Raw genomic sequence first — 24,378 nt, forward strand, 5'->3', positions numbered from 1 at the left:
GGGGCGTGGCCAGGAGCACGTGCCTGGCAGACGTCCAATCACAGGGACCTTCACTGACCAAGGCCCCACACGCTGTGTCTGTACCACCCTGCCTGGACCTCTTCCATTGTGCTTGCCACTCTGTGTACAGAAATCTGTTCGAATGTCTGTTTCTCTCCCCACTTTGAAGCTCCTGGAAGACAGTTTATGTCCTGATTACTGTAGCGATAAATATTTCTCGATGAGTAAGTAAAAGTCTTCTCTAAGGATTGCACCACTAAACACCGATGGCTCCTTCACTTTCCAGCTCTCCTCGCTGACTTCATATTGTGCAGTCATTTCAAAGGCGCTGCCTTCAGATGTGGTCTCTCCAACCAGCTCCTGGAGGGTAAAACCTCTGCCTTCTCTTTTTGTGCCTTTTCACAGGCCACTGTGTACTGATACGCATACTCAAAGGGCCATCCCGAGACCACGAATGCAATGAGTGAACAACATGCAGTAGGTAATTCCTGACTAACGGGGTCTTATTCCTTTCTCGGTTACCAGGGTGATGAAGTGGTGACGCTGCCTGCTGCAGAAAGCTCTCCTCTGCTGAATGCCTCCCAGCATGTCTGCTAGAAAGCTTCAGCCATCGGGGACATCGCCTCCTCACCCTTCCAGAACTTTCCACCACTCCACGCAGACCTTATCTTCAGAGGAAGACGGTACTGAGGGAGATGAGGAGAGTTCAATGGAAGAATTTTTATTTCCTCAAGAGGAAGAGAGCCCGGAGGAAGACCAGTACCTGGAGGAGGAGGAAAATTATCTGAAAGGAAAGGAGTATCTGTATGAAAAGGAGTATCTGAAGGAGGAAAAGCATCTACAGAAGAAAGAGCTGCTGGAAGGAAAAATGTTTCTGTATGAAAAGTTTCTGGAAGAGGGTGAGTATCTGGGGAGAACGTCCCCATAGATGGTAGTTCTAGTTCATCACGATGTCCGGGAGAAAAGAACAGGCTTGAGATACAGCCAAAGCGCAAATGATCGACCCTACGCACCGTGCTGGCAGACTCATGAATCATTTCTGACCAAGTTCTACTGACAACTTCAAGAGCTGTGCCCCTTGGTTACCTAGATGTGTCTGCTTTGTTAAAATTCAACAAATTGTACACTTACCACTTAAAGTCCTTTTGTCCTTTTCTATATGAATACTGTACTTCCTAAAAAGGTTTTCTGACTTGCAAAATTAAAAGTAAAAATGAGTAAAAAAAAAAAAAAAAAAAAAGAGCTGTGCCCCCAAGCACTGAGCTTACGGAGCAGACAGGGAGACCTGATGAACGGGAAGCACCTGTTCGTAAAAAACAAAATAAGACAAACAGAAAACACCCCCTAACTTGTATCTTTTCTTTTTCCTTGTTGCACAAGTAATACATGTGCATGGTGGATGTGTGAGAGACTGTATATTCGTAAAAAGAAGAAAGCAAAAATCACTCCCATCCAGAGATGATAATCGCTTTTACACTTTGGTTATGTCCTCCCCAGACACTATATAGTGCTTGCAACCTGCCCTTTCAGGTATATTTATTTCTATATTTCTGTATTATAATTACATATAAATATTACATACTTACAGGAATATCATTTCATGCTTTCAGTTTTCTACAAATCATTTTAATGGCTGCATCACATTGTATTATATTTTCAAACCATAATATTTTAATTGATTTCCTATTATTGATCATTTATTGCTTCTGATTTTTTTTGTTACTTTTTAAAACAGCACTTTGATAAACACCCTTAGAGCTAAATTTTATTAATGAGCTCTAATTATTTCCTAGAATACATTTCCACAATCTGTTACTAAGTCAGCAGAGACTAGTATGCTTCCCAGGGTGCCCGTTCAGCCCCTGGAAGGCATCATCTTACCCTGCTGGAGGGTATTTAACTTTGGAGTGATTTCTCTCATCCTAGAGCTGACATTCTTCCAATACTGTTTCTGCAATTGGAGACTTTTCCTGAAGTTGGGTTTTATTATTTGGCAGTGGTCTCCTTGCGCTGTTGCTGCAAGTGGCTAATATGCATTTATTCACAGGCCCACACAGTGTCTTCCCTCGATGTTATGACTGAATGGACATATCCAACCAGGAACGGAAAGTTAAAAATCCAGGTCATCTGCATCATCTTAATGTTGACCTAGAAACAGAACTAAACTCTTTTTTCTGGATCCCGTTCTGTTACCAACCGCAAGCATCTCAGGGAGCTTGAATTTTTAAATCCCAGTCTGATTGCACACTACCTACATCCTAAAAGCTGGTTGGTTTTAGCAGCTACACAGGTGTTTTACCTTTACCTCCTCTCCATCAAATCAGATGTATCATCCTGCGTTCCTACCGCCCTCACAAAAGTTAGTACATTGGAGAGCTCATTCCTCTGTTGCTGGGAAATTCTCTTTTCTATGTGCCTCTACCACTGAGCTCCCTCTCAGGTTCCTAATAACCCTGCTGTTCAAGTACCAAGTGTAATTCTAATACTGAAAAGTAGCATTCAAGCCATTGCTTTTGCACAGTATGAATCAAGCATCCTTAGCATGTCCCTGCTATGTGTCGGACCTTTGCAAATATACTACCCACTAGAATAGGACAAATACAGTGCTGTCAAGTGAATGGAACTGTGTATAAAGCAAAAGCTTTGAAAATAAATGCCCTGCTAGCAAAAATTGGAGAGGCACTGAAAAACCTGTAGAGGAATACTAAAACGCCTTTGAAGGCACATGGAAGCATGTCTTAGTCTACGAAAACCCAGGGTACCAAGCCAGACTGTACAAAACAGATTAAGTTAAGAAGGGGTTTACAAGAGGATCTTAAATCTTCAAAAGAATTTACACCACGATTTCTTTATGTATAATTTCTCCCCGATACCTTTATGATGTAACTTTGTTTATCTCTTGTTTTGAACCCCAGAGCCTGACAAGAGTGCTTTCCTGACTCAGATCCTCAGTAAATGCAAACTGAATCAAATTCAATTTCATTCATTTCACAAAGCCAGGCATATATATAGACACACACATGCACACACACACACCTTTTTTCTTGTTTTTTGTTTTCGTTTTCTGTTGGGTTTTTTTTTTTTAATTTTTATTGGAGTATAGTTGATTTACAACATTGTGTTAGTTTCAGGTGTACCACAAAGTGAATCAGTTATACATACACACACATATGTCCACTCTTTTTTAGATTCTTTTCCCATATAGGCCATTACAGAGTATTGAGTAGAGTTCCCTGTGCTATACAGTAGGTCCTTATATAGTAGTGTGCATATGTCAATCCCAATCACCCATACTTATTTTTAAAAACAGCATTATGAATTAATCGGCACCTATAAAATGAGCCCAAGAAATGACAAATGGGCTTCCATCTCGCATGCTGATGGATTAATTATTAGAGGTTAGTGGTGAAGCACTGTAATGAGAAGGGTTCTGAGACCTCGTTTGGGCTCAGCAGGAAGGTGTGCCACGATCCACCAGTGATGTCTGCCACAGGATCAGGAGAGGAGAAAGGAGCATGCACGCTATTTACTTGTCTATTTGGTGGCAGATACGAACCTGTCACAAAGAACACTTTTTTCTTCCTCTCTCAAGACCCTTGACTGCATAGGTTTGAACACCAGCTCTCTCCCACTTATTAGCTGCATGGGCTTGGGCAAGTCACTTAACCTCTCTGTGTCTTAGTTTTCTTAGCTGTAAATTAGGAATAACAGTAGCCCTACCTTATAGGATGTTTGTGAGGATGAAAGGGGTTAAATTACGTAAAGCATTTTGAGCTATGCCAGGCATATAGCATTTTAAGACTATGTAAGTGTTAGCTATTATTGTTGTTGTTATTATTATTATATTTTATTATTTCCTTACCATTGACTTGTGAAGGGTAAATTACATCCCCTGGCCACATTTTCCTCTTTTGTGAAATGGACAGAACAAAAACACAAGAGAAGATGCAATGAACTAGGGTGTGGGAGGAATCTACGGCCCCCACCCAGCTACTCTGCAGGAAGGTCAGAGTCTCCCATTGCCCTGGACCAATCAGGGTACGTCAGACTAACAACCTCACCCCCTCTCTTCTTTAAAAGAAGAGATGATCTTCTCCATGATTTGTGAGAAAACCCAATAAAATCGGATGAGCAACTTGAATGTAAATGCGGCATCGATTGTCACTGAATAATCAATAGCCACATGTGACTGATCTCCCCGGATTTGAACTGGGAGGTTCCAAATCATTTCTGTGAAACAGGGGTGTAAACCCTGTGGTGTCAGAGTCAGAAGATCCAGCACAAGGGTGGGCCTTTGACCTTGGGCATGTCAATTACCTGCTCCAAGTTTCCCTTTCCCCACGTGAAAAAATTCCTTGTGATTGTGGCAATTAAATGAAAGAACATTCTGAAAATGCTTTGAAAGCTCTCCCACCCCATACAACTGTCAGGTGTAAAAATGCTTCTCTGATCTCACAAGGTGCAGGAAGGCTCTAGAAGGAAGAAGTACGATCTACATTTCTGTCATGCTGTCATAGAACAGGAAACCACCCCACAATGAGGCCCCTTTTGTTTATTTAGAACCCAAGACCTTCCTAAAGATGAATTCTGCTCTGTGGCAAATAATGCCGTAGAGGTGTCACTGTATATTCATTTTAATTCGTAATATTTTTACCTAAGGGTATTTTGATACATATAATCCGCTGGATTTCATTTTCTTTCCCCTTGCTAGCTCCTCTTTGGCGGCTCCGAATGCTGTTTGGCCTAAATGCGATAATTTGGTCGCCATTTCCAGTTGAGAGGTGGTGCCCCGACGACCATTTCCAAATGGGGAACCTAGCAATTCTGTGTTATTTAATAAGAAAGGTTTGAGATACACTGATAAGGCGGAGATGGGAGAGCCAGACAACCTGTCAAGCAGGAAAGTTCACAGATAGTGGCAGAGCTTCCGCATCAGGGTGCCATGAGTCGGCCACTATTGGGGGGAGAGGCTGAGCCCCGAGACCAGTCGCCCCAGCCTCCACTCTGCTCCTGTACAAACGGTATCATTTTCTGTGTGTGTCTTGCCCTGAAGGTCGGGAGCACAGTCCAGTGGCATAGGGTGTATAGTGTATATTTCGCAATCTGTTTCCTTCAATTTTCCAGCCACTCTTTACCCCCTGCCCCCTTCACAAATGAGGATCCTGGGGTTTGAGAGAGGGTATGTGACTTCTCCAAGGTCATGGAAAATAATCAGAGGAGCCAAGACAGGCTCCCAAGCCTTCTCTTCTTTCTCTTCTAGTCACTTTTCTTTCTTTTCTCCTTTCTTCCCTCCTTTCATCCTTTGTTTCTGCTTTTTAATAAATTACCTGCATATTTTAATTTGAGAAGAGTAACATAAAAAGAAGCAAAATCTACTTTTGTTCATTTTTTTAGTGGAAAATTTGAAAAGTAGAAAAATAACACCCAACCTACCAACATCCAAATATAAGTAAAGCTGATTCACATTTTATCATTTTTATTCTGTTCCTCCTGCCCTCATTTTTTGCATGTTTGGCGGTTGTGGTGCTTGTTTTGTCCTGTTTTTACCACTTTCAATATGCTGTATATAAAATAAGTTTGTATTTTACTTTTGTAACGTAGTATTGTGACTTCCATATTTGCCCATATTGCTTAATTTTTATAGACCTCATTTTAATAGCCAAGTAATATTCCTCGATAATAGTCTGTCTCATGGGTAAACTACGGATAAGTGTTGAACATTCAAGTTTCAAGTTCAAATTTTCTGACTGTCATTTCTTTACTACTTCCACTGTGCCATTCTCTAGACTCGATACTCTATTTTATCCCAATTGGACCTGAAATTCTTGATGTCATATCATTCAAAGCCAACGGTCAGGTGATTAAATGACACAAATAGAGTCTTTACAAGCAACTCATGCAGCTCAATATCAAAAAAGCAAACAACCCAATCCAAAAATGGGCAGAAGACCTAAATAGACATTTCTCCAAAGAAGATATACAGACTGCCAACAAACACATGAAAAATAATTTTTAAAATATTTATATCCTCTGAACCTCAGCCACGTCTCCTGTACAGATAGATGTCCGTCATCCTGTGACAGAGGGGGGCCTCTGTAATAACTCAGAAGATTAACAAAGCAAACCTAAACGTCCCAAATCCATGATTTCATGAAAATTACCTTCTTGAGTTCTCTCTCATTTTATCAAATTTCCACCTCATAACTTCTAAAGGAAACCATTAAGAGAGACAACACTAACGAAAAGCAAAAATAGAAAAATTCTGTAAGTCACGGCCTCTCCACCCCAATCCCAGCATCACATACTTAACAACAGATTTTTTAATAGAAAGAGAGATTCTTTTTTTTTTCCAACATTGTCTTTCCGTTCTTTTTTCCAACAGAATTCAAGGCTCGTTCATCGCAAACCCTGCCTAGTCTTAAAGCAAGGTAAAAGGTTTTGATTTTTTCTTTTCTGATAAGTCAGGTGGAAATTCATGCTTAGGCATGATGCTTCAGGAGCCTCTGCAGTCCCAAAGGTGGGAAGTGGGGGTGCGAGTGGGGTGGGCTGCAGGGAGCAGGACCCCCGAGGAAGGTGCAGTGCAGGCGGGGGCCGCCTAGAAGTCACACACAAAGGACCTCCCAATACTGCTCCCCTCTGCTGTTCAGCCACTCACAAGCTGAGGGACGGGTCCCAGGATCAGCGTCCTGGGTGCCCAGAACTACGGAGAGGAAAGGGCAGGGGACAGCTGAGTCTGGAGAGAAGGTTGAGCTGGGGAGAAATGGCCAAGGGCCCTGGGCAGCGCTCGTGGTGCAGAGATGAGTGAACACCCACAAGGAAGTTGCCGTCTTCCTCGCTCACACATATTCCAAGCTCTAAATAATCACGCAGTGAGTATTCATGAAACTCCCGCCACAGGGCTTGGCCCACTCTAGACGGTCACTGACACAGCCGTGGACAGAAGCCTCCGTGTGCTCAGCTCTGTGGAAACCCACGTGGGGCAGGGGACACAAGACCTCTGATTCACAGTCCTCGTCCCCTACATCTGCCCCAAAGGATGACTGGGGGAAGGCGGTCATTGACCTCCACTGGTGAAGTGGGTTGACACTAGCTACAAAGAAAGCCCAAGGCCAGCTGGGTTACGTTGAGAAGCAGGAACGAGACCCCAGCTCTTCTGCACAGGAAAGACACAGGCTACAATTTGAGGGCACAGTACTCTGCACGGGGCTCCCCCTCCAACTGCTGAGGCCAGCTCCCCACTCCCGCCCTCTACTGGCCCCTCTGTTCCACGCTTCACGCTTCCAGAGGCTCAGCACCATGTATCCGCCAGGTCCACCCCTACTAAGGCAATCCCTAAGAGGGAGTGCTGGGGCTTCCCTGGTGGCGCAGTGGTTAAGAATCCGCCTGCCAATGCAGGGGACATGGGTTCGAGCCCTGGTCCGGGAAGATCCCACATGCCACGGAGCAACTAAGCCCGTGTGCCACAACTACTGAGCCTGCGCTCTAGAGCTCGTGAGCTACAACTCCTGAGCCACGTGCCACAACTACTGAAGCCCGCGCACCTAGAGCCTGTGCTCCACAACAAGAGAAGCCACCGCAGTGAGAAGGCCGCGCACCACAACGAAGACTAGCCCCCACTCGCCGCAACTAGAGAAAGCCCGCGCGCAGCAATGAAAACCCAACACAGCCAAAAATAAATAAATGAATTTATTAAAAAAAAAACAACAACAACAACAAAAAAGAGGGAGTGCTTTCCCAAGGCCCCTCCACCTCAGCTACTGATACTCACAGAGGAGCAAGCAACGTGGCACTGAAGGGGCCTGATGGTGAAAGAGACCCTCTGGAAGGCTGTGATGGAGAACAGGGACCCTGGAGCCAGGGGTCCACACCTGCCTGGGTGTGAATCGCAGCTGCCCCACCCAGCCAGCTGTGTGCCACAGGGCAGCCACTTAATCTTCTGCCTCAGTTTTCCCATCTGTAAAATGGGGACAGGAAGAGTTTCCGACTCCCGGGGCCGTGGTGAGGATTAAACGTACTAACTGACAGGGCGCACGTGGAGCAGAGGTTAGCACACGGGGCACGTGCAGTAAGGGCTGTGGATCACTGTTATCCTTCGTCCTGCCCCCACGAGCCACCACGTGGAAAACTGAGCACATGCAGAACAAGGAGCATGATTCCTGGTCAGCTTTATTCCAAACACAAGCACCTGTCCAATCTATTATCCGTATTGCAGCTGAGTTTGTCTCCTGTTCTTTCCCGGGGCCCTGCGGGGAGCCTGGGGCCTTACCTGGGTCTGTCCCTGAGCAATTCGGCTTGGCTCCCCCGAGTCCAGGTCTGGGCCTGGGGGTGCTCAGAGAGGCCCTGGATTTTCCTCACACAAGGCTGCTGAGAGACCAAACCCTCCACAAACCCCTTTGGGCAAGAAGTGTCCCACTCGTGTTTCTTTGCTAAGGCAGGGGGTATGGGAGGGGAGCAGATTCAGGTCAAGTGTTTCATGGGTCCCTTGTAAACGGGAAGGCCCCCTCTTCCGCATGCGTGCCCAAGGTCCCCAGGCACACACCAGGCCCCTTCCCCGCTCTGAAGCGGCTGCAGGAGCAGGCCTGGGATCTCGGGACAGGGGCTCCTCCTTTCAACACCTCCGCATTGCCGACGGGGCAGGGAGGTGGTGTTTGGCCACGCAGGCTGGAGCCCCAGTCCTGCTTCCCGGGTGCCGAGGCCACAGCAGAGCTCTGGCAGGCACCCCAGAAGTCCTGCCACGTCCCAGCCTGGGGCAGGCGTGGCAGAGAGGGTTCTGGGCAAGTGTACATGAGCATGGAAATGACCAGAGCGGCCCTCCATGACCTTAAGTATAATCCCTGTGTTTGTCGACAGCTTTGATTTGTCAAAGTCCATCCATGGGGACCTGCATTATCTCCTTGGGTCCCTGTGGGCACCTGGTGAGTGAGGTAGGACAGGCATTATCCCACCAGAAGGATAAGGAAACTGAGCCCCGGGGGGGTCTCCTGATGTGGCCTTGAGGCCTGGAGCAGGGCAAGGACTGACATTTGCCTAAAAAGCTCACCCTTCTCCACTAGATCTTGAGCCCTGTGGTCACTTGACCTAAGACCAGAGCATCTTGCCACTTGCCCCCGGGGCCCCTTTCTAGTGGTGCATCCTGAGAACACAGCTGCTCTGCCCCAGCCCGCAGGCTGGCACTGACCTTCCCCCGGGTCCCCCAGAAGTGGCACAAATCTGCCTGGAACTCCCACCGACGCTGAAGGGAGAACAGCTTCCCGGCGGTGCCTTCTGGCTGGAACAAGCCGCCTCCTCCTCTCTTCCTCAACTCTTCGCCCCCAGCCTCAGACTGCGGCCCCTCTGCCCCCGATCCCTGCATCAGGGAACGCTGACCCCCACAGGGAACAGGCCCGTCTCATGAAGGGCCACTGAACTTCTCATTTTCCCTCTAAGAACAACGACAGCCAACACTGCCCACTCTCGTTTTGTCCTCACCTGTGCGGACCTGGGGGCGGAGGTACAATTAGCGAAAAGGTGCGGAAAGCGAGGCACAGAGAAGTTAGGTGGCTCACCCAAGGTGACTCCACTCTAGCGCAAGAGCCAAGACTTCAGCTCAGACCACCTGACGCCGAAGTCTAGGTTCTTTCTGCCGCCACAGTCTCTGCCCACTGATGGGCCGGGCATTTCCCCTCAGGCCTGTCTCTGCCAACTGGGCCAGTTTCCACGAGATGGCTTCAGGGCCAGAAGCCCCTCTCATCCCTCTGAATCACAGGTTCTTGCCCCAGTTAAAAGGCAGAGATCCCTGAGGAAGGACACGATGTAGGTCGGGGTGCTGGGTCACCCCTCTTGATCCTGAGCTCCCGGGTAGCAGGGCCTGCGCCTCACACCCAACGCCCTGTCATCAGGCCCCGCGGAAACCTTTCTCGAAGATGGTGGTGTGTGCAGTGGGCAGACTAGCGGGGACAGACCTCGGTGCTTGGTTTTAAGCGGCTGCTGATTTTTCCCGCTCTGCCTGAGGCAGCTCTGAGGCAGGAAGGACGACTGGAATAAGCAGGGTGGTGAGCCAGCAGGGACACAGAATGTTCTGGAAGGTTAGACTGTCCGGCACGGAGGCCTGGCCCGTTGATTGGCCTTTGAAGGCACCCCCAGAGCCTGTCACTCTAAGTGAAGCTGCGGTTGGCACCCAGGATGGCACACAGGCCTATTTTCCACGGTCCACAAGCTGGTCCCTTCCGACCGGGGACAGCCACCACCAGGGACAGGCCGACGTCCGCGGGGACCGGGAAGCAGCCGCCGCCACCCGAACCTCCCCGCAGGCCACCGCTCTGGGCTCCTAACCCGGCCCCTGTCTGGAGGTGGACCGACCCCTTGCCCCCCTCTGCTGCCGGCGTCCCTCGGGTGACCACGTTCTTTGCTGTGCCTCCTCCCACCCCCTGAACCTGCCAGCAGCAGCCTTCTCCTCGGTGACACGATGCCGTCTACATCCTTGCTGAAGCGCGATGGAGAGTTCCTGGGCTTGCAGGACCAGAGCACACAGACGGAGTGGATCTGTGAAAGCCGGCAGGGTAAGGGACCCCACATCCGGCATCCACCTCGCGGCCGGGCTCCTGGGGGCTTGGGGAGATGTGGCCTTGCGGGCGTCCCATGGATGTGGAATACGGGAGGCTGGAGTATTCTCCATCAGGCTGATGACGCATACTGCTTCCTGCGCCATCCGAACCCTGGGACCCCCTTCCTCATCCCAGACCCCCCTCAGAGAAAGAGCATCAGCAAAGTGCTAAGACAAACACCTTCTTCGATCTTCCCCTTGTCCCTTCATTAGTTCTGCTGTTCTTGTTCTACAGGAACACAGGCCCTATTTCCCTCGGGGACGCAGGCCATTTCCTTCCCAGATTACAGGCTGGTTCCCTGCGGAGAGAGGCCATCTCCGAACAATCACATGGTGAAGGGACTGGGACCCACCCCAGACTCTCCATCTCAGCGTGCAGTCAAAGCCAGCCCTGGTTCAGAACGAGCCAAGACCATCCACAGGGGGAACTTCTGTGGCCACAACTAGGAGACACTCAAGAGACAGCTGGGCAAGATTGCACTGAGGATCTTAATCCTCTGCCCAATTAAGCCCAAAGGTTCCTCGCCCTAGGATCCTGGGGATGCAACACTGAATGGCATTTCTCGCCGTTATTAATAATTTAAACCCAGCCTTAGTGAGACTGACCCATCACAGATCCACACGTGCGTTTCACATCTGTAGTCATGGCAGCGGTAAATTAGATTCCCGACCAGCACCTCACTCCCCTGGCCCCATCCGTGCCTGCTAAATTTTGTAGCTCAAATGTGGTTAAATGAAATTAGGAGTCAGAAACCCTATGAGGGAGAATGGAGCGGCAAGAGGCAGGCCCACACAAGCCAGGCGTTCCACGGTGCCGGCTGCCAGCACGTGATGAGGAGCCTTTTACAGGCTAAATCGGTTCATGTGGGATTTTTATTAGTGTGTGTGCTCCGATGGAGCCCTGAAAACAGGAACCATTTCAGAGTCAGTAAGCATGACAGCTGGAAAAAATCTGAGCATTTATCTAAATATTCATAAGCAGGATCTGGAAGTCATTTACCGGGTAATCGCCTGTAAAGTGCCAATGCTAAGCTTGAAAGGATGTGGGAGAGGAAAAAGAGATAGGAGAAGCCTGGGGTGTGGGAAGGGCCTGTTCATACCACTATGTGCCCACCTCCAGAGAGAGACCCTCCGGAAATCACTGTTTCATTTGCCGTGTTCATTCACGATCCTTTTGGTCCCCAAGCTTAATTCACAGAGCCAGTCATGTCTGGATCTAATTTAGGTTTTAAGCGCTCTGCCTATTTGGTCTGTAGGGGGCATGTTTTGTAGCTAAGTCTTTTCCAGTACTGAGTTCCTTAAAGCCAACATGTATTTAGTGTTTAGCAAAAGTCTAGCCACCCGCAGCAATACCTACTGATCAGATCCTGTGATATTGGTGGCCTGGACCAAAGGTGGGGGCAGTGTTGGAGCATCTAAAGCCAGGGTCAATGTCATACCCTAGGCTCCTGCAGAGACATGAGGGGATGGTGGCTACAGCAGAGATTGGAACACAAGGAAAAGTAAGCACTTCCCTACAATTCGTGAAGGTTTTTCTTTTCCCTTCTGCCTGTGGTTTACAATCAATCTTTTGGAGAGTGTTCATAATAATTGGACAGCATTGGCTGGCAACAGGTAACTGATTGTGTCTGGACAGTGGAATGAGGCAAAGAGGCTCATCAAGAGGCTCTTCCTCTGGAAGAGTGAACAGGTGTAAGAGGAGGTAACCGGGGCGGGGGCGGGGGTGCAAGGGGAATCCAGGAAGCATGGAGCCCCAGGAAGGAGCTCAAACTCGAGGTAAGAGGGGGCAGAGGGCCCCTGCCACGAAGAAAAGCCAGTCCTCCTGCAGCTGGAGGACAGAACACTAAGGGTTCCCGAGCATGGTGGATGCAAAGGAGAATCTGCTTTCAGCCCAGGGCAGAAGCCACCCCTCCGCTTGTTGGAGAAACACAGTGAATCAAGGCAAAAGCGATTCAAAGCGCTGACTGTGTGGGGCTGACAGCCCCCAGGAGTGAGCGGAGGGAGAGTGTTGGCCTGCTGCTCCTCGGGGTCCAGGACTGAGAATCCCCGGCACCCGGGGCCCGTAGAGACACAGATTCCCAGGCTTTCTTACCACGATCCCTGCCTCATCCGTAACAAGATCCCAGAGGATTCCAGGCACAGGAATGGTGGAGAACCAGAGAACCTCTAGGGTAGAACAGATTTCATGGATGCTAGGTTCCTATTTCTAAAGCGTTTTTTATTACGGGACTATTCAACTCCAGTGCGCCAGAAACGGCATTTTACATGGACTCTACAAACAGCACTTTGAACCAAATATGGAGGTATAACACCCAGATAAATAAATCCTTGAAACCTATTACTGCACAGAGTGGCAGGTCTGACATGGAAGGAAGGCTAAAGGCACCGGGAATGCCTCGTGGCTTGTGTGAGGACGCAGGTGGAAGACCAGAAAGACTATTTATGGCCTCAGGTGTCTACCCAGCCAGGCACAGAGCAGGGTCATAAACAAGGTATACCAGAAATTCTAACACAGAGCATTATAACCCTGCTTGTAGAAATCCTCCAGACTCGGTGTCCCGCACACAGTAAGCGCCTATAAATATTTGTTACATACTTGCGAAACTGCTGCTGAATCTTCATCAGACTCAAGATCAGCTATGGTGATGAGAAGGTATATCCTTCTCCCAAGAGACAGTCTTGGTTGGAAAGGAGCTGTGTATAGAAATATGTACACATGGAGACACTATGTATAGAAACGTGGGTGAGGATAAACAGAGAGGGGCAAGTGCTATCAGTGGAGTAGTTACTTCAAGTCACCTGGCCAGATGAGGAAGAGGGTTGGAAAGCTCCCCAAAGTGGAAAGTAGTGTTTGCACAGAGTTCCTTTCAGTGGACTCAGATTTTGAAAGATCACAGGCAGAGGTTAAAAAAGATACGATTGTTACCTACGATAAAAGTAGGAAAATGTCTCGAACTTTGAGAAAAGTGTCAGGAGAGCTGAAGTCCAGGGTAAATGTATTCTTACCAAAAAGTAATAATAATAATACTGCAGGCAGCAACAAAAGAAGGGGGGCCCTTTTAAAATATGATTGGGGCAAAAAGTAGATCAAGGCACACAGAGCCACTGTTTAGTGCCTGTTGAGGAACGATTCAAAGAAAATCATGTTCTTCCATTGCTATTGCATTTTGACTTCTCTGTGAAAGAAGATGATCTTCAGATTGAAAAGGGTACAGCAAAATTAGGCAAGAAATAGCAGACACCAAAGACTGGTGAGACGATCAGAAAAGAATGGTAACTGCTGTGTCCTGACCGAGATCAAGTACACCCCAGAATATCTACAGAGAGAGAATAGCTTAATCATGTTTATGGTTTTTGAAGAATTGGGTAAATGAGTCTGTGACCAATCTGGGGCAAATACTGAGAGCAAAATGACCACAGGGAACCAGCATAGGATCAATAAGAACAGATCAAGTAATACTGGCTTTTAGGTCACTTTTTGACAAGGTTACTAGATCAGGGAACTGTGGAATTTGGAGGCCCGAATTCCAAAACACGTTTCTTTTTCAAAGCCTTCCTCATGTTCCTATGGACAACACAGACAAATACCAGGTAGATGGTAGTGCAAGACAATGGCATGAGCGCTACTGAATAACCATCCAGAGATACTGTTTAAGGATCAGAGTCAACCCAACTTCCGGTCAGGAGCCACAGGGCTCTGTCCAGTCTGTATCCACAGACTCGGATACAGATGTAGGAGGAATATTTGTATCTGTACATGACTGGCAGCTGTTGGGTGATGACAGTAATGTGATCAGATTCTAAAAGATCTTCACAGGCAGAAACACTGGATCGGGACTGGCTAGATAAAACAGAATGGTAATTTAGATTAGACCCTGCTCTTAGGCCCACAAAAACAGGATGGAAAAGGACAAGGGGGGAATGCCCTGTCTGCTGTAGATGATTTACTCAACCACAGGCTCAAGAAGTCAATGGTATGACTGGTGTGACTGCCAGAATAGTTAATATAACCAAGAACAATCAAAAGGTTATGTAGAGGGAGACGGGTCCTGCTCTAGCCTGCACGGCAGAAGCAACCCTGGGGCCGCTGTTCACTTTGGGGGATCCCACACTCCATGAGGGTTAGAGGCAGACTGGCCGGGGCTCGAGGAGAGGGTGGTGTTAGGCCAACCTGGAGACCACATCGTACAAAGAACTGCTGAAGCAAATGAGGGCGTTAAGTCTGGAAGACACGTGACTCTGAGACAGGATAACTGCCTTCAAGTATCTGATGATCTGACACACAAAACCAAGACCTGACCTCTCCATCTGCATGGAAGGGCTAGAACAGGGCCAGCCTGAGGAAAATTAGTTGAGAAATAGACATGATTCCCAACAGTCGGAGCCACTTATGGTAGGATGCGTGTCCTTAGAAGTTGGAGAGCTCCCTGGCTGTGGAGGGCTCGGGCTCAGCTGATGGGCTGGCAGCACTGATCCTGCCCAGGTGGGGGGGCTTCTCATCGCAGACCGAGCTCAAATCCTGCCGCCCCCATGAGAGGGGAGGGGAGGGGGCAGCTCGCCTCTGCTTCCTTGCCATTAGGAATGGAGTGTGTGTGTGTGTGTGTGTGTGTGTGTGTGTGTAGCTTAAGATTGGAGGGTAGGGCTTCCCTGGTGGTGCAGTGGTTGAGAGTCTGCCTGCCGACGCAGGAGACACGGGTTCGAGCCCTGGTCTGGGAAGATCCCACATGCCGCGGAGCAACTAAGCCCGTGAGCCACAATTGCTGAGCCTGCGCGTCTGGAGCCTGTGCTGCACAACAAGAGAGGCCGCGATAGTGAGAGGCCCGCGCACCACAATGAAGAGTGGCCCCCGCTCGCCACAACTAGAGGGGGCCCTCGCACAGAAACGAAGACCCAACACAGCCATTAATTAATTAATTAATTAATTAATTTTTAAAAAAGGAGCAGGGATCACAAAATTCTAGAAAATATACAACATGGGTAACCAAGAACTTTACAAAAGTTCTCAAAAAACCACAGTAGCCTCTCGTGGCATAACCCAGTGCATCTGTACTCGCCAGCCCCCGTGCTTCCCCGCCAGCCCCCGTTATGCACCTCTCCGTGAGCTCTTGACAACAGAACACCAGAGATGCCCACTTCCTACAGCGACAGGCGTACACCATTATGAGTCTACACAGCCTTGAAGCCACTTGGCTCTATGGTTCCTGCAGCTCTTCCTCCTACCGAAGGAGGAATATCCCTAAGGTCTCCCCTCAACCCCAGCCATCCTCTCTGTCCTGGGACCAGAGAAGAAGGCCACAGAGGGCCCACATTTCCCAACCACTGTTCACTGCAGCCCCAGAGTAAGTCAGCAAAGCTAAGAGGAGGAGGCTGGCAGAGGGAGCATCTAATAGACGCCAGCAGTGCCCTCCAACCCGTCTTCTCCTCTGTGGATCAGCCTTGGCTGCCAAGAAAGAACCTCAGACCCTAAACGTCCAACATGAACCCACTGGAAAGTATAAGGTTAAAACTGTTAATGGCCACCCTCTTCTGTCTTTTAACAGTACCTTTAAAATCAAAATCTCAAACAGAGGAAGAATCAACAACAATGCTAACCACCTTCAAGTCTGATTCACAAGGTATTTTAATTTTATAGTTTTACGATGATTTTAAATGACTCGTGGAAGCTACGAATCCATCTATGAGACGGTAAGAAGCACAGAATTAGCACACCCTGAGCCAAAGAGAGTCCTCTTTTGACCATTTTAGATTACGGTAGCCTTCATTAAGGCCAGTGGCCAAGGCATTATTTCTAGAACTTGGTGTCAGGGGTCAAGGCTCAGGGAAGAAACTTGGCCAAAGGGTAAAATGCTTTTAATTTTGAATTAAAATTGAGTTTTGAAAGGGGAGGAAATAATATTTACCACTGGAGTTAGGAGGGAAGATAATGGATTATCCATACTCAGTTCATTCCGTGACATTTACTGTGCATCTACTGATATTTATTGTATACCTACTGTGTACTGGGCAGTAGTTTGTCCATCTTTATATGGACAAAGCCATCCTACCCTCTCAGAACTTAAACTCTAGTGAGAAAGATGAACTATGAACAAACGGAGGGGAATCGATGTGTGCTGAGCATAAGCTTCCAGGCCTCCAACTGCTGACCATCATGGGAGCCTCTTACCCTACAATACGCAGTCTCCACCCTGGTCTCCCCAGACATTTAGGGGTTAACAGTTCACCATACCACATCCTATTCATCATTTTTCCTATTTGTTTTCAGCCTTTGTTCCCACTGAAGAACCGCAAAAGGCAGGAAATGGTGAGAGTCCCACATAACCTATCCAAAGATCCCTGCTCCCCGCAGAGCAGCCGGGGCCGGGGATGGCGCCCTGGGCGGGTGGGCGCCTCGCTGGTCCAGCCGGTGCCGAGTCCTGGAGAGGACCGAGGGACATGCTGGGCACACAGTCCCTGAAGCTGGATATGTTTCTCTGTCCTTAACTGAAGAAGGGAGCTAGAACAAGAAACAGAGAGAGGGTCTCGGGAGCGAGACAGAATGACTTGGGAACGGCCCAGAAGTCCATCTCTCTACTCAAGCTCTGTACAGGGACGCCCACATTTAAAGAGGGTCCAGTCGGTCAGTTGCTAGGTTCCCTGGAGTCTGGGCAGCAGGGCTTGACTGGGATGCATTGGCACCTAAAGACAGACTCATTCGATGGTAACTTGATAGGGAACGAATTAGAGCCCCTCAGATGGCACCCCTAAAGCCTGATTAAGGAGGGGATAGTTGAATTCTATGAGGGGGAAGGACAGGGGAGAAGCCTTTTGGCGGCAGAATCCCACCTGCACACATCACTCCACAAAAGCCCTGCGATTAACCAGACCCATCCTGTTAGAAACAACGTAGGGATAGTGACCTGCTTGCTGCCTGTCAGCATGGGGGTGGGGGAAGAGGGGAGCATCAGGGTTACCTACACAGGTGGCTTATCAAACTCCTTCCAACGCTAGACTATAAAATCTTCTTCATCTTATTTCATTTCCGGGGGTGGGGGGGGGGGGGTGGGTAGGGGTAGAGCGGTGCTGCTCGGACTTTAATGTGCAGAGCGATCACCTGGGCATCTTGTTAAAATGCAGATTCTGATTCCGTGGATCTGAGATTCTGTATTTCTCACAAGCTCCTGGCAGCAGCTCGGGCCGCTGATCCTGAAGCACACTGAGTGGCTTTAGAACAGATTACAGATTTGTGCCCATAGCAGCTGCCAGCCCAGCCCATCATTTATCCTTGATTTAAGGACAACAAGGGATTCACTACGTGCAGGGCGGAGGAGGTGAAAACAGGACCCAGTTTCACCTGTGTGCTCTTTTCTCAGAGCCCGCCCGGGGCCAGTCGCCCACTGCTTGTCCCCTCCCTTTCCTCGTTTATAACGTGGGCATCTGCCCTGCAGGGCAAATACACAGGACTCAAACATCTACCCCAATTCAGGAAGTATGCTTCTGGCAAGAAAAAACGTTGCAGGAGAGCCACTGATTGGATGGGGGAGAATTTAGATTTGTTCTTCATCAGCCCGGGACAGGCACACTCCACTTCAGGGAATGCTGTGTGCCCGGCGTTCACTGCATTAGCGCCGGTCCCCTGAGCCACCCTGAAGATAAGCCTTACGGTCCCCATTACACAGATGAGGGGACCAGGGTGCGAGGGGACTGAGTGACAAGCTGGGAGGGGCCCGGGTCCTGGGTAACAGGGCCGCCACTTAGGAACCTGGCCTGACACCTGCCCCCTCCCCCAGTCCCCCCATAAAGCAACTTCAGGGGAGGATAATGATCTCACTAGAACAAAGGTAGAGGTTGACAGAAATCCCCAAAGGGAAAGTTAATTAGGAATAAAGCTCATCCTTCTCCTTCCGCCCCAGTTGTGGCTGTGTTACTGCGGATTTACTGGGCTCCTCTTGACACGCAGGCAGTGCCTGTTGATGTTAATAAGCTTAATGATCATGTGGAACCGAATGCCTCTGAACACTGCTGCTCTGTATTCATTCAGTCCTGCCAACTCCCCTTCTTCCTCTGACAAACACCTACTTCTTTTTTTCCCTCGAATTAACTATCTATTATTCAATAAAGCTTACTAAAATACAGCACTCACAAATCATGGGGATTTGCTAAGCTATCAGGACCAGAGCCAGACTCCCCCATGTTGGGCCGGCACATCCTCAGAGACCCTTACAGGGAGGCTCTGCCACCCGGTCTCCCCAGATCCCTGTTCTACCAGTTCCTCCATTTCTCTCCAGTGACAACCAAATGGAGCTTCCTGAGGTTCTTGCCTGAATTCCCAAGGATTCTTGTGGGGTTATCCCAACAAGAAGTTTTAAAACTTCTCTAGGCCGCATCCCTGGCAGACAGTCTGGGGACACACAGTGTTTTGGAATGAGCGGAAAGGGCCCGGTGCCTTTGCCAGTTGTGAGCACCCCAGCGGGGTGGTGAGGGCCTAGCGGGTGGAACTGGCGGGAAAGAACTGTGGGGGGACTCCCACCACACAGGGGCCACCGAAAGGAGGCAGGTTTCCACCAGGAACAAGCCAAGGCTGGGGTAGTAGGTCTGCAGGCAGAGAGGCCCCTGGGCCTGGTGTCAGTACAGGCAGATGCAGCTGAGTGGGGTTCCCCATCCCTCCAGGGGCCCAAAGGAGTCAGCGTTTTCATTACTGAACCAAAGTTGGGAAGAAGTGCAAAACTAACGTGCGTGTATGGAGATCACAAAGAATGCCCCTTCTCTGCCCCCCGAGGCCCAACAGGGACACACATCAGACAGAATCGGTCGGCCCAGTGCCATCCCGGTGGATTTTCAGGGCTCTCGGGATGGCCCAGCGTGGAGGGGCCGGTGTCATCCTGAAGCTGAGACAAAGGCCACTGTAATTTCCCCTGGGGCCCAATTACTGTGTGGGAGCCCTTCCCCCCAGCTCTGCCTCAGGAGCCACACCTTCCCGGGAGCAGGGACTCCAGGCCCAAGTTGTAATTATCAACTCCTCTATTCAGTCTGCACCCCGTCGACACTGGAGGTTTCCAGCCCTCTCCTGGCCCAGGGTCACCAGGCTGTGGCTCACCTTGAGAACAAAGGCATCTGCTATCTCCGAGAGATTTTTTTTTTTTTTTTTTTTTAGCTCACTGGCTTGGCGATTCATCTCTTAGGCCTTGATTAGCAATTACGAACCATGTGCAATTCTGGAAATGGGCAATTTTTGACAAAACTGACGGGCGCTAGGGGTATTTCTCAGGATTTCCAAGAGAAAAACCACACTCAGAATAGATCTCTCTTGGAATAAAATCTAAATTCCTTCCCACGGCCTACAAGGTCCTCAGTGAGCTGGCCCTGCCCCTCCCCATCTCCCTCCTCTCCAGGCATACCGTGCCTCTTCCAGTTTGTCAGATATGTCAACATGCTCCCACTCTCTCTCGCCTCAGGGCCTTTGCACCTCCTTTGCCCCCTGGCAGGGATGCTCCTCCCCAGCCATCTGCCTGCTCGCCCCCTTGCTTCATGCAGGACTCACTCAAATGTCACTTTGTCAGATGAAGCTTCACTGGCCACCAGAAACACACACTCACTTTCTTAAGTCCGCCACTGAAACTGACCCTTTTATTCCGATTTTATTAATATCCCCAAGTCAAATTTTAAGTGATTTGATGAATTTATTTAAAGTCTTCTCGATGACATGTGCATTTTTATTTAAAAGCCCACGTGTAAATGCCATAAATCTATTTCTCTTTTTGTTTTTGTTTGTTTCTTGTTTTGGTTCCTTTTCCAAATGCCTCTCCTTTTGCTGTGCCTTCCAAAATTGAAAGCCGAGGAGTTTGCCTCTAAAGAGAGCTTTTGGGATCGTATGTTAAGTGATCCCATTGGCACACTGGAAGCCGACGACTTCGAAGCCAGTGTAAGTTGGATAAAAACTGGAGAACACCTGGCTCTGAATGTCAGAGCAGAGTGGCCCAGGGCCAGCCGGACACTGCCTCTTGAGCCCTGGGATTCACCGCTTCACTACACTGTTAGCACAGCCGAAGTGAGCTTTTCTTAAAACAGGCCTAAGTGTAAATGACACACATTAAACCAAAGAGGGTCAGAAGAAAGCCAAGTATGGTACCACAAGGCCCTGCTTTCAGTAATATGAATAAAAAACCCTCAAGATTGATTTTGAAGGCAGCAAAGCTAAAAACAAATCATGTAAGCTACCTAGATACCTAGATATCAAGGCAAATCGTCCTTTGCAGAAACCCTACGTAAAAATGAAGTTGGGACTTCCCTGGTGGCGCAGTGGTTAAGAATCCACCTGCCCATGCAGGGGACACGGGTTCGAACCCTGGTCCAGGTAGATCCCACATGCCGCGGAGCAACTAAGACGGCACGCCACAGCTACTGAGCCTGCGCTCTAGAACCCGCGAGCCACAACTACTGAGCCCGCATGCCTAGAGCCCATGCTCTGCAACGAGAAGCCACCACAAGGAGAAGCCCGCGCACCAAAACTAGAGAAAGCCCGCGCGCAGCAGCGAAGACCCGACACAGCCAAAAAAAAAAAAAAAATGAAGTTGGATTCTGGAAAGATGGACTAAATGTAATCTTCCCACTAAGTACAGCTTAAAACCCTATAAATTATATATAAAACAGACACAAGAAGCTTCTAAAAGACGGAGAGAAGAAGGCAGACTAGCTAGGGACCTTGGGACCCAAGGAACGACATGGCGGTGAGTTTCCTGAGTTTTCTTTTTGCTTCATTTACCCCTGACTGGGTGCTGGAAAAGACAGCGACCAGAAACCCCAACAAGCACAAACAAAAGCCCCAGGAAAAGCCTGCTGTCTCCAACTAAAGGACCAGGCATGGGGCAGCCCAGCAGGACAGAAACTTTGGACAACAGCGTCTGCAGTGCAAACACCGCCACAAAGGGCGGCAGAGCCTCTCCCCCAGATCTGAGTCCTGCTCCCACACTCTTCAGAGCGGCACAGACCAGCCCTGGAGGTTTAGTGGCCGTCCTTTCCCAGCTGTATCCAATAACCAGAGGCACCGTGGGAAGTCCCAACTGTTTGAATGAGCCTTACATCTACAGAATGTTGCATTGTCTTTACTGCACAATTTTTTTTGCCTGCCTGTACAGGCTTGTGGCTCTAATTTCCTGTGTCAACTTACCTCTAAGACTTCCAATGCATGTTGATTCAGGTTATACATCCTTTCCCCTACAACTAACAAACTTTCTCAGGACTGTAGGTATTAACTACAATCACAAGAGTGAAATCTTGTGTCCCTGGAACTCGAGATTAAGCAGATACATTTTTCTAAACTTACAAAAGAAAAGGGGGGAAAAAAACCCCTAGGCATTTATACAGTTTTTGCTTTTATTTTAATTGGAAAAAATTCTCTGGTCTCAGTTCCTATTTAGCCCTAAATTCCTTACTTTCCAGACATGCTCCTATACACATTATATTAATAAGAACTGCTTTTCAAATATTGAAATACCATGTCAAAGGGAGGAAAAAAGATTACTTGAACTTTGATTCACAGCACTGGATTTACTAAGACAGGAAAGTAAGCTCAGGCATTTTAGAAAGATTTTTCAGCAAGAGTTGAAATTGAAAGGAATTGTTTTAATTAGAAACTTAAATTATTCGGAAACCTTCAGCGCGCCTGTCAATTGAGGTTCTGCTGTGTCTGGCGGAGCTGCAGCCACAGGCAGAGGGAACATCCCCCACGGAGCTGTGCAAGGTTCTGGATGAGACCAGACGCTGGGAGGGTTCCGTGTGACAGGCAGCCTGTGCAGGTGAGCCCTGGTCACAAGCACCATTCCTTGCCATCTCAGGGGCTTTGCCATCTCGGGGCTTTGCCCAGGTGACAAAGTAAAGGCAAAGAGTTGGGGGATACTTCCCCCTGGCTGTCTATACCACTCTGCTTCCAAGGATCGGATGTTTAGGAGGATAATGAGGCAGCACCCGCGGCCCAGCTAGTGGCAATCTGCGGACAGGTAGCTGTCCAGCTCGGGAAGCACTGCTTCTCGAAGCAATGCCATAGGCGGCAGATGTGGACAAGTGGGGCCAGAGAGCAGGACAGAAGGAATGGAGTCAATGCCATGTGCTACCTGCAGCTGGGAGGGGGAACACCACAAGCCACTGGGAGAGGCAGCTGAGGTCCTTGGATTGGGATGGGGCTATCACCCTAGACTTTGGTTACTCTGACAATTCAACCTCTTGGCTGTTTTGAGTTCCCTATACATGTCTGAATTATTTGTAGGATACACTCGTGCATCACACACCTGCTGTGCAAACTCTCTTGGTTGCAAAAACCGGAGACCAGGAGCAGTCACAGGGCATGGGAGAACTCATCACTTGGGGGCCCAGTACCCCTACCAGGACCATGAGGATAGCAGTCCAGAGGCTGGGGAAGCAAACGGGATGAACCTCCTAGGAGGGCACATGTGCTGGAGCGGGGTAGCACAGCCTGGCTGGGACGAGACCTTCGACCAGGCCCCGCCAGTGGGTCTGCTGTCTGGTGGACCACAGCGGGAACCATATCTTCTGGTGAACAAATCATGAAATCCAAAGGGGCTGGTGAGAGACCACTGGCCTGGGCAAGCAGGCCATCACTCCACCTCAAGGGAGGGATGGTCAACAGTGAAGACCTTAGAGGCAGGGGTAGCCGCACCAGAGCCTTAAAATCAGCCTGCCCTGAAGCACTGACTCATTCCCCTATGAAAAGATAAACTGAAGCCTATTAAAAATTTGAAGAGTTTATCTGAGCCTGTGTGGATTCAAATCGGGCAGCACCAAACCAGAAGTGGTTAAGAGCCCTCCACCAACAGGAGCTGGGGAGAGACTTACAGGGAAAATGCAGAAGCAAAGCAAGGAAATAATTGATTGGCCGTAGCTTAAAGCCTAGTTGGCTGCTTGTGATTGGTTGTCCTCGGGTTTTGATTTCCTAACCGTGAGGCATTTATGGCCTTGGGTTTTGGTTTGCTTACCTAGGGCACCACGGCCTTAGAGCCTCCTCAGTCTGATGGCCTCCGTGTTTAATTAACTGAACACCAGCAGTGCGGAAAGGAGCATGCAGAGGCTGGGAATCAAAGGCAGACCTGAGACACCCCAGCTTTTCCCCAACCTAGAAAAACCAGCCAATCACGAGCTCCAATCTTGTATCTGCCCCAGGTCACATGCAACTTCGGATCTGTGGGTCTTCCACTTACGATAGGAGGCTTGTAAGTGAATGGCAGACTGTACGTTATCAGATGCAGAACAACCACCATAACAACCTCGACCTGTAGGTGAGCAGGGCAACATGACAGACCCGTGGTTCTCCTGGACAGCAAGTCAAACTTCACCTTCTACCAAAAGGGATCCAAGAAAAGAAACTCTTGTGAGGACCCACCTATGGGTCAGTCCTGGCCAGCATCATGGACTTGGGATAGAATGATCAAATTTACAAAATAAAAAAGGAGCTTGCAATGTCATTACTTTGGAAGAATCTTTAAAGGCAGACTCATCCTCTAAAAGAACGCGCTAGGCGCTACCCTGCTTTCCTGAAGACTGTTATCCTTCACAATGAATAAATAACCAACCACTGAGAGCTTGGCCATTCCTGGAACTCAAAAAGGCTGTTATGCTCTTAAGGCATGGAAGCCCTTTTACATTCTAGCGCCATCTCTACATTTGGAAGAAGAGGGTAATTTTATGCTCTCAAATGATTTCTTGGTATGCTACTATTTAAAAAAAATTCTTGAGGGAATTGGAGAATGAGAAGAGGGTGTGACCGTAATGGAAATAGTCTTTAGAACAAATCTTGCTAGCCATCCTAC

At 48.8% G+C, this 24,378-nt stretch overlaps 1 protein-coding gene across 1 annotated transcript in view; it reads left to right on the top strand.

Annotated features, from left to right (window-relative positions):
• Window positions 1-586: 586 nt before the first annotated feature.
• ERICH6B (glutamate rich 6B) overlaps window positions 587-24,378 on the top strand; it is a 42,318-nt gene continuing 18,526 nt past the window's right edge. The window contains exons 1-4 of the mRNA XM_068526513.1: window positions 587-918; window positions 9,427-9,507; window positions 10,420-10,538; window positions 20,392-20,480. Coding sequence (XP_068382614.1) covers window positions 587-918; window positions 9,427-9,507; window positions 10,420-10,538; window positions 20,392-20,480 — 621 coding nt within the window. The remainder of the gene's footprint in view (window positions 919-9,426; window positions 9,508-10,419; window positions 10,539-20,391; window positions 20,481-24,378) is intronic.

The sequence above is a fragment of the Eschrichtius robustus genome, chromosome 18, assembly GCF_028021215.1.
Source record: "Eschrichtius robustus isolate mEscRob2 chromosome 18, mEscRob2.pri, whole genome shotgun sequence".
Classification (NCBI taxonomy): domain Eukaryota; kingdom Metazoa; phylum Chordata; class Mammalia; order Artiodactyla; family Eschrichtiidae; genus Eschrichtius; species Eschrichtius robustus.